General features: G+C 46.8%; 1 protein-coding gene across 3 annotated transcripts in view; it reads right to left on the bottom strand.

The window, feature by feature from the left end:
• LOC144936092 (volume-regulated anion channel subunit LRRC8D-like) overlaps positions 1-11,206 on the bottom strand; it is a 69,840-nt gene that overhangs the window by 18,488 nt on the left and 40,146 nt on the right. For 2 of the 3 annotated variants that reach the window (XM_078862936.1, XM_078862937.1), the window contains one exon: positions 1,306-1,564. In XM_078862936.1, coding sequence (XP_078719062.1) covers positions 1,306-1,564 — 259 coding nt within the window. Of the gene's footprint in view, positions 1-1,305; positions 1,565-7,536; positions 7,676-11,206 lie in introns of those variants that run through there. The other variant, XM_078862938.1, reaches the window with a different exon arrangement.

Below are 11,206 nucleotides of genomic sequence, written 5' to 3'. Positions count from 1 at the left end.
CAACCAGAGATATTAATGTTCTTTGATATCTGCATGTCTTTGTGCTACGTATGGTGCGAAAGACGTTCAACGTACATACACATGTCCTGTTCGCTTTTTGGTATTGTTCTCTGGTCTGACACTCCTAGTGAGACTAGGTCATAAAGAATAATACAATCTGACATTTTATTATTATTGCTATGATTTATGCTGGCAAAAGATCAGTGTGATTAAAATTTTAGTCAACTTCTTTTTTCAAGTGTAATACTTGTTGCAGACCGTCCTTTCGGCAGTCAATAAAAATTAAGTGTCAGATTGATCTTGTGCAAGGTTTGTGTAACCCCTGGCCACAACTCCTCATAACTGCGCTCCCCGGTCCTTTCCAATCAAAACGGCATTCCTGCCGTGCGTTCAAACCCCTTTCGTTAATCTATCCAGAGGAGATTATGTGTCGCGAAGGCGCCGTTTTTCCTTATCCTTGGTGGCCTTGACGAGACATCAGACTAGCCCGCCTGCTAGACCCATGACAACGCATGCAGCGGTGGTGAGAGGAACGGCGCTTTTGCACAAGCCGCGTGATGTTGCGCATGTTCATTATGTGCAAAATGCGAAACATCCGGGGCGACGTGGCCAACACTCGTGCCTGAGAAGCATTACGACGTAGAAACAGTCCCCGCTTTGAGAATGGGTTGGCAGCTGGGCAAACTTGGACACGCAAAGCGGCACAGGCTTGATCGTGGCAGTCAACGATATGCTCATGGAGTGTCGGTTGTGTACAGCGGTGGTTCTCAACCGTGTGGGCATGCGGGCCACTGGGGTACGTGGCAATGTCCCAGGAGGTGCATTAGGTGATTTATAAATGTGACATTATATCGTAAGTGAGAGTCATCAGTGAAAAATCATGTATGAATCTGCCAATATAAAATAACTACGATAAAATGTAAATCCATATGGTAACCTAGAATTATGTAAAATACTTTCCTCAATTCATTGGTCGTAAACAATGTGGCTTCCGTTGAATTTTGTTTCATTCCCTTGCAGTTACTAGCTAGTTAGGATACCTCACAAAATGGACAATTGGTTAAAATATTCATATTCATTATTCACAGTACCATGTTGGGTCAGGCAGGGGGGGGGGGGGAGTAACGCAGTTGAAACAAAAGTCAACTCGGGGTGTACAGTACCCACAAAAAAGGTTGAGAACCACCGCTTGGTCTACACGGTGACTGACAAAACTCCGAACGGAAAACCGACACTTACGCGACGCCATTACGACAATTGAGTCGGAAGTGGGATGAGAATTCAAGCGTGGTGCAAAGCTCGAACCTTTTGTTGGCGCATTGGGCGAGGCCGTGGCCAGCAGGGACTTCTGTATGGCCGAGTCGGAGAGACACGTCACGTTCTCGTCCAGCTTGGGAAGGCAGCAGAGCGGGTCACGTGAGAACTGCATGGTGCCGGCGAAGATGGACAGCATAAGCATGACGATGCCCAGGTAGTCGAGGAACACGTCCCACCAGGGCTTGAGGATACGGTAAGCCGGCTGAGAGTCGCTGAGCGACGCGACCTCCGTCACCGTAAACATTGCCTGTGAAAAGCAAAGCGGGGCAAAAAACACAAACACGGTCGGTGACTCGTTCATTATCCCGGAAGCTGCGATACACATTCCTGCAGAGGGAGCTGGTAGGAACGTTGGCTTGCTCGGTCAATGGCCAGGGTCAACGGCGGCGTGGTGTATTCCGCAAATATGCCCGACTGTGAGGGCGGGCACAAGCCGGCGTGAGTAAGTTAAACGTTGAGTTTTATAAGGGCACCACGGGGTGACCAGCCCCTCCCCAACCAGCCCCACCCCTCCCACCCCCCACCCAGCCCCTCCCAAACCTCCCCACCCAGCCCCTCCCCACCCTCCCCACCCAGCCCCTCCACACCCTCCCCAACCAGCTCCTCCCCACCCAGCCCCACCCTCCCCACCCAGCCCCTCCCCACCCAGCCCCTCCCTCCCCACCCAGCCCCTCCCCACCCAGCCCCTCCCTCCCCACCCAGCCCCTCCCTACACGACGGACACAATAATCTCCTGTGGGCTGGTGTAACCAGGAGGTTCCTACCAGTATTACTATTTCACTTGACGGTAACTACGGAGCTTCATTCCCCTTGCCTTCTCCTGAAAAGTTTAAATATCGAGTTTCTTTCAGGATTAAGCCAAGTGAGGACCAGGTAGGTTCGTCCATTTCATCTTGTTCAGAGATAGCGAAAGGTGTAATCGAGATGGTTCGCACATATTCCAGGACACAGCTAATGTAACCTCCATATATTTATTTCAACATGTCGCAGTAAATGCCTAGTTGCCCACTTACTTAATTTGCATTCTATTCAAAAGCATGAGCGTAATTTCAGGTTCGCCTGATTTAACTCGCGTTTAGATTACCAACGTGAACCGTCGTAACCAAGCAACGGGACCACATTTGACGCCGTGATGCTGGCAACCAAAAGGACATTTTAAGCCCAGGCCTAGCTTCCAACCCACGCATCGACGGCAATGTCTCTTGCCCAGGTGACATCTCCAAGTTAATGGCTGAATTATTACCTGTGCTCGTTTTAACATCGCAGGCTGCAAACGCACTGCTTCATACCCACCACCAACATTGCACGATGTGCGTCACACCTTGGGAAAAGACAGGACGATGGCATCTGCCCTAAATGCAAACGATATCAGCAAATTATCCAGAGCTTTCTAGAGAAAACCCATCTAATTTACAAAATGTATCCTTCCCACACAATGCCTTTTTGCCACCGTCACCAAAAACAATGTACGGTAATTATATGGAGAAAGAAAATTGTACATTCGTATTAAACATACACAGCCTTTTGTATCTTGAACTTCTTCAAGATACCGTGCGTTGTTAATCTAGTGCTGGATGAGGTCCTCCCCATGCCGTGCAGGTCACGAGAGTTATTTGACCAAAAAACGCTAATCTGGTGTGGGTTGATGAAGGCGGGCGCAGCATAGACGTGAGTATAGTACAGTTCAACAATGGATTTTTTTTCCAACGTAGCCCCACAGCAGCCTACAATACCTGTGTTATGCATGGTGGTTGCTGTCCAAGCAGTATCCAGCCCCAAACCTGCTTAGCTTCCGGGATTGGATGAGATTCAGGCGCATTCTGGGTGATTTAGCAACAGTCCAATCGTATTAGTGTCACTGTATTGATATCCACGACAGTATACGAATGTTCTGTTATTGTGTTATCTAAAAGTTTCAAGGCCGTCCTTATTCACACTCTATTTATGTTCATGTCATATTCAGACTTTGATCACGAATAAAACCCATGCAATGGCACTCGCGCCTAGTTGCATAACTTGGGACATACAACAACGTTCCCACTAGGTTTCAAATTGCCAGCGGTACGGGCACATAGGACAAGTTTGAAATGACATTCAAAAAAACGTGTGGCAAGCATCACAACCTCTGCACATTACCCAGACAGCATCCCCACTTCTTGAAGAAGTGCATTGTGGTCCTCGTGATGCCCACTGCTGCAGGGTCTACCTCTCAAAACCCAATTTCCCCACACGACTGGGCCCATTGGCTTGGCGGATGCCAACGATATCCAACTCTTCAAATGATGAGGAAACCCATCATCTATATAAATAAATACCTTAATCTGTATGTCTCAAAAACCTCTAGGGTATTTTCCGACATATTAGAAAGCTGAAGTTTGATACATAGGTAGCTTTTAGGATACAAACAGGAAAAATCTGAAAATCAGATTTTTTTTTTGTGCCCCATAAACGTTTCTACGAGTCAGTCAGAAACCGTTTAAAATGAGATAACATTTTTTTTTCGTTTGATAGAGCGTTAAACAGCAAATAAAATTAAAGCGAGAACCATTGTTATATCTTTTATTGTTTTTGAGATTTCGGATTTAAGCAGTTTTTAACTAAAATGGATGCATTTCAAATCTGAATAATTCGAAAACGGTAAAAGATAGGGTCTTCCCCTCAGAGTATCAAGTTCATTCATTTTTGTTCTTCATAATGAAAAAGAACGGAATATTTAAATTGAGTCGTCAACAATTACATTTTTTTTCCGCGGAAAAATACACATTTTTGGAGAAGTTGTTAGTGGTCTGATCATAGATACGAATTGTAAAAATTATATCAGGTTAATTATTATATTTCTTGAACATTTGTGCCTGGCGAAGACGGCCTTTATGAACAAGTCATATATATCTGGGAAATGTTTGCCGTGCTCAAAAGGCTATGTACAAATACGAGCAAAAGTTTGTACAAAAAAAAGACAGACAACGGTACCACGCAAAGCCTTAAGAGACTGTTAGGCAAATTGTTGTTAGCGAGCACCTATGAGGGCCGGAACGGTACACAATGGGGTGGGTGGCCAGCACCACGCCTGGCCGCCTTTGTCTTACCAGTGGCGATGATTTTACACACTCCACTAGGTACTCATTTTAGGCCGAGTCGACCGAGAGAAGGCCGAGGACCGGTTCAGATAATCGTCACTGGTGTTGGCCATGAGCGGTAATCGAACTCGGGTCGCCGGGTTACGTAGCGCGGCGCGCTAACCCACTACACGCCACCGCACACAGATACACACGCGCCAACAACCGTATATGATGTATTTGTCAAGTTGGTATACATAATGGAGTAGCTGAAAGAGCAGGGGGCCAAAGCTTTTGAATACAACCCTCTCAAATGCGGCTCGTGCAAACAACCGCACTGCCGCTCGTCTGCGCGCACCCATTTGCACTGATGAGCTTTGCCTTTGTAACAAGGGTATTCCGCACGCCCCACTTCAACTCGCACTCACTTGGGACAGCAATGAAAGGCAATTTATCTTGCAGCCTAGCTTCCTTTGGGGCCTAAGTAATCGTGAACAGCCGAAATTAAAAGGCATCATAAACAGATGTACAAATTGATCACCGCGTTTAGTGAGACGTTACCTTCCGCCAAAGTCGCGCGAGTGGTCCCCCTGAGGAGAAGCCAACTGGGAGGCCCGCAGCGGCGAGGAGGCGCATGACCACCCAAGTACATTTAAACCCAACAAATATGCCAAGGCTTATCAAGGGCATGCTTAAAAGTTGACATTAACACAACAGTATTCAAAAGGTTTCGCATCTGACTGCTAAAAAGTGAACACTTAGAAATGTACTTTTGCGAGGCAGCGCATTTGCCACATTTCTTGTTTTCACACGAAGTGTTGACGTTTTTACATGGACGGCCGCTTGGTGGTCTCTTGATGAAAGGCGCTCGCTCTACAAAAATAGATTACCGCTATTTATAAAGACTTTTCTGACGTAGTATTTCAATACGTGTATTTTCCTTACGAGAAACAAAAAACGCATCTTACAGTTATTGAAAACTGGGTTTTAATCATCTTTCTGGTTGCCATAGGAGTTAATATCCATTACATCTCGAGCCAGCGCCACTAAACAGGCCAAATTTGTATTTCCCAGTGCTGGTCATTTGGCATTAAACGATTCACTCTCTACATACATTTCATGAATTCTCACCCCCACAGTCACAATTTGATTCAAGATTCCATCCCCTTCTCGGGTTTTACTGTCTCCATTGAATGCCGTCTTGTTTGTGTCTCTTGCGTCTGTACCATTAGCATAAATGTAATACTTAGCGTCTCGTTCTCATAAATCACACGGACTATAACTTTCATCTTTGTACGAACAATACCGAGGATTGATTTTCATCGAGGCTTTACGAGCTATCCTCGGAAAATGGTCTCCCGACTCAATTGAGAGGTACTGGCTTGCCAAGAGGACTACAGCTGTAGCATTTGCAGAAGCGAAAACCCCCAGGGCGTGGGAGGAGTTTGGAAAGGCCATGGAGATGAGATAACCGGGCAGCCTCAAAGATGTTCTGACAAACCATCTTAGGAAGGGTCGACGGGACGTGGTCCAGGCTGTTGTAGGAAGGGCGGCATAACATTGAACTCAACTAAGGAGATAGTCAAGGAGATGGAAGGAACACTTTGAGAAGTTCCTCAACCCGGTGGACATGCCCTCCTCTCAGGAGGCAACCCTGGAAACAGCTGGGGGGGGGGGGGGTCGGATCCATTACGGTTTCTGAAGTCACTGCAGCTGTCGAGGGCCTTTGTAGCAGCAAAGCTGTTGGGGTGGACAATATTCGCCCAGAGTTGTTGAAAGTGCTGGACAGTGTAGGAGTGTCCTGGTTAACATGCAATATCCAATGTTGCATGGAAGGCGGGTACAGTACCGCTGGTTTAGAAAACTGGAGTCGTGGTCCCCATTTTTAAGAAAGGGGACCAGAGGGTGTGTTGCAACTACAGAGGAACCACACTCCTCACAGCGTCCCAGGTAAGCTCTACGCCAGAGTGCTAGACAGGCAGCCAATGAAAAACGCACAAACCTGACCTGGCAGCTCTATTATCGTACTCATATTTGGCAGACAAATAAAGCTATAACTGACAATTTTAAGCTCGCTATCGGAAGAACGAATGTAACGATTCATCGATTTAAGAATCAATACATTACTATTCACGCCTGTTGTTTGGAACGTGTATGCAAACGTGCCATTTACGTTCACGTGGAAAATGAGATCGAATTGGATAACAAATGAGACAGTCAAATTTACAAAAAAATAATTGATTCCTGAATAAAAATCACAACCTCGACCATCATTAGTTTGCGAGGACAGCGAGTTCTACAGAATTGGAACAATGAGGATAATTTGCTGACACAGGATGGTAACCAGGTTACTGTGACATAAATGCCTGCAAGGCGGCAATCTTGGAGGTCTGGTTGGTGGATCGAGGTATAGAAAGTCATCATGTGCTTGGGATAACCAGCTGCTTTAAGGAGCTAGTACAGCAAAGTCGGTTCACGATAAATCAGTGCAGTTTTGGGTTTCCACCCACCCCACTGGCAAACATGTCCAGAAAGGAATTGGCTGAACGTTCCAAGCAGGGCCCTCCAAAAAAGGTTGGCCAGTGTCGTAATTTAAATTCCCTGGGTGATAGGTAACAGATTCGGCTGCAGTACACTCTTTGAAAAAACGATCAGGACCCATCTGTACACGTACTCATGCAATTATTTTTTTTATTAATAAGGCCACTAAAATGATCAACGTCGGTGGCCATGCGCAGTTACATAACCGATCGGCCACGCAACGCACAGCCTATTCCCACGTGAAATGAATACCTTTCCACGTTATATTAAATATACACCGTTCTCATTTTACACAACAGATAAGAATGGCACGCTTACGTAACGCAGCTGCGCTGTGTGCACTGTCGGCAGACGAGCGGGAAGCAAGCCTCTCCAGAACGACTACCGTGACACGAGCAGCCACAATCCACCGGCCGGAATACGCTACGAATGGGGGGGGCAGCTTCTTACACTCCCAGCCACGCCGCCGGGGCTAAATACCGCGCAATTTAACGAGAACGGCGTTACACACGTGCACACTGGCCCAGCGCAGCAATGTAGCCAACGCACAGGCGCATCCACGACACATATCGCCACCGAGCAGTGAACGAGACGGGGGGGGGGGGCATGGCGTGCTACTCACCAGTAACAAGCGGCTAGACGGCCGAGGTTCTTCGGTAGCAATCGAGGACTGCGAGCAGTGGCTCGCTCGCTCGCTCTCCCGTGCTCTCGCTCGCTCGCTCTCCCTCCCTCTCACTCGTGTGGGGAGGCTGAACGGAGAAGACTGCCCCGTCCTGGCAAAACTCCCTTTAGGGCCACCCAATCCCGAAAGGAATCTCTGGGTGTTGCCATGACAACACAAGGTATGTTGCCGAGTGACCTTTTGTTGTTGTTGTTGCCCAACTTATTTTTAGTTCATTTATAAATCCCACTTAATAAAAAAAAAGATGTTTTTTTCTTCTTCCTCACACACTCTCTCTCACGCACAACATTTGCTGCCACCGCCGCTTCTATCACGCGGCGTTTCTGCACAAAGCGGTGGTTTTGGCGCAAACGGTTGACTTGTGAGCCCAGAAGACCCAGAAGCAACACTTAACATCTCACATTCCAACAATGGAACTGGCTGGGCAATCGACAAAACGCAACATTGTCAACCGTCTCAACGGACACAGTGCTTCCAAAGTTATACCATGATGTGACAGTAGTCACCTTGGTATTGTTAAAACCCCAAACTACTATTTTGATTACTATTTGTACCAAAACTGCAGTTGGTAACCATACGATTCCTATTCCTAAGTCAGTAAGTTTTAAGTTCACTTGAAAGGGATTCTCCTCAGGATTCCTGCCATGGAACATTTGTGCAAAAATAACAAGATTATCTGGGGTTTGCTCCACGTTTTGGTGCCATATATACATACTGTACTCCCATCGTGCTATCGACATGTCAGGAGATGATGATGACTCCATCGGGAAATCTCAGAGCCGTGCGACCCAGATGTTAGAGACCAGCTGAAGGTAATGTTTACAGAACTTCTCTCAAAAAAATCCTTCAAGGCTTTTTTTTCTGATTCTCTCTGTATTTTTGAACACAGTAGAGTGGGGCACACTTTCCCATACACACTGCCAAGAGAATATCACATGACAGTCAAACCAACGCGGTTTTAATTCTCGGAGCTGGAATTTAGACATTCCACATGTAAAATAAACTCAATATAATTATATTTTAGGTGTACAACAACTGGTGCCCTGACCAAGAGGGTCAACGGTGGCGAGATGTTAACTACCTCGCCTTGTATACAGGAGATTGTGGGTTTGATCCCGACCTTGGCTGCTGTATATTTGGAGTTTGCGTGTCTCTCTCCTCGTGGTCGCGTAGATTTTTCTACAGGTCCTCCGGTTTTTCCCTCCACATTTAGAAACCTGCGTTTAGAGTATTTGGCTGCGATACATTTGCACATAAACCACTTTTGTCGAGCTCTCATTTGTGACCAGGTCGCTTCTGAAAAAGAGCTACATAGCTCAGTGGGGCCTTACCTGGTAAAATAAAAATAGTAAAATAAAGTTAACTTGCTACACGTGGGAACCCGGTTAAATAAGGACAGGCGGATGCCTGGATCGGAGCCCAGGATTTCAGCGGTGCCGGCTCCGTACTCTCACCCCGAGCCACCTCGATTTGACATTTTCCAAATTCTCATTATCTTGCGGTTGAAATTTTTTTTTTCCTCTTGTTAATCTTTCATTTTCATAAGAGCATCAGTTGCAGTTTGATCACGTTCACACTGCTCTTTTTGACTGTAAAACATATTGGGGAAACATGAGAAGGGCTCCAGGAGCTTGTTGCAAATACTCATTTTATGTTTGAAGACTCTGTTTGGATTCTGAAGTTGGCACCGGAGCTCAGCAACTCAGCTGTGACCTCATCGAAAGGCTTCACAAGCTTCCAAACACCTAACACATTGACAAATAAAGCATTAGATACTTTCCGTGTGGCATCTACATGCAGGGCAAGAAGGTGGTGGTGGCTCTGGAGCTGGGCACCCTCACAAAACCAAACGGGGTTTCGGCCTGGATAAAGCTGAAGACGGGCGGCCGCTGTGCACACACCGCGAGTGACCGGTGCACCGTGTGATGCACCACGTGGTGTACCATGTGATGTACATGATGTACCGCGTGATGCTCAGCAGAACCCATTGGTCCTGCTTCTATGCTCCCCACAGTCACCAACCTCAACTGACCGGCATGGGGAAGTATGGTCAAATCACCACCACCAGCACGGCACGGGGGAGGCACTCGTCCAGCAGTGGAGTGACGAAATGGCTGTGCATGAGTTTTTGCAGAGTCACGAGTTCATCTCCCCCGTGGGTGTCTATCGTAGCCTTACGTCCCATAGGGGATGAAGAGGAGTAACTAAGTGGGTGTCTATCAGAATCAGAATTTATACTGCAGGAGGAATCCGATGAGCTATAAAGCTCTTTTTCACAGATGTCCAGTAGGGGCAGGTCAGAGCGTTACAACAACAACAACAACAGCAAAGAGTTGGAAAAGTAAGCACTGTCCAGATTTTACTGTAGGTATTTCAATCATTGCATATAGAATTCGCCTTGACCTTAACAACACGTGGGGGAAAGCCATCGCAGATATTTTTGATGTCGATGCCTAACTGCAAGAATTTATATTGAGTCCCACGGGACTTGAGGAAAGGGACTGATGAAACCAATCATCACGTCCAATGCAAAATGCACATTGTATCGGTACTCGCAGATACCAGAGCACTAATAATTAGACGCTTTCGACTTCGACCAATACTTCAGCGCTCACCGGAGGTGTACTACCCCGGTTGACTTGTTTCAATGTTCAATTGGAACATTCGGCAACAAAGTATATAGTCAAGTCGACTCACTTAATGCACATCAAAGCTCTTGGCAGTCACGCACAATTGTGTGAAAATAGCCACTGCATTCTCTTGTGTGTCGTGCAGACAGACAGTAATTTATATACGACACGCTTCTGGGTGCTGCATGGCTGTAAATTATTTGATCGAGGTCAACTAAGAGCCAATTGTGATTCATGATCTATTTCACAAACAGGGCATGGGTAAGCACACTAGTCCGAAGACAAATGACAATTACAACTGAGTCAATGGCAAATATTCTTCAAATTTGGGCTTTTGACAACCACAGGCATGCAAGGGCTCACTGTTGTTGTAGTGACATGAAACGTTGTCACTCTATGATTAGCATCAGCCACTATTTCACACGTCGGGTAATAAAGGGACATGTGACTGGGAGCCGGGAGCTCCTTACTTGATACAGCAGGGGGCGTGACCGAGGGCAGGGCGAGCCCACGCCCAGGGAAATAAAGGGGGAGCCCCGACAGGGATCGGGGTCCGTTGTGGGGATCAGCCTGGAGTCCCGCTTCGTCTTCGCTCATCGCTCCTCATTCGTCGGTTGAGTGTAGCCTGACATCGTGGGTCAGACAGCGTGTGTGCTGACTGGCCTGTTCGCTACACTAACGCACACGCACATAGCGAACAGATAGACACCTTACTAGTTATAGAACCCGAGTTGTTATTAAAAGTATTGCCTCCAACTATAGTGTGTGAGACTCCATGTATAACACACTACATTGTGAAGGATGACACTACCATCCTCTTTCACGCCCCACTTTATAAAAGACGGCATACTTTCGCATTTTATTGCAGGATTTATTCGATGGCTGCCGAAAAGAACATGCTGACTGAGCGCAAACCGGCTCAGCAGTTGAGCACCGCGGCCGCCTCGCTATACAGCCGTTTTTTTATTCGCAAATATACT

The sequence above is a fragment of the Lampetra fluviatilis genome, chromosome 15 (genome assembly GCF_964198595.1).
Source record: "Lampetra fluviatilis chromosome 15, kcLamFluv1.1, whole genome shotgun sequence".
In the NCBI taxonomy this organism is placed as follows: Eukaryota; Metazoa; Chordata; class Hyperoartia; order Petromyzontiformes; family Petromyzontidae; genus Lampetra; species Lampetra fluviatilis.
Note: the sequence above shows the minus strand (reverse complement) of the source record. Positions and strands in the feature narration are given on the sequence as shown.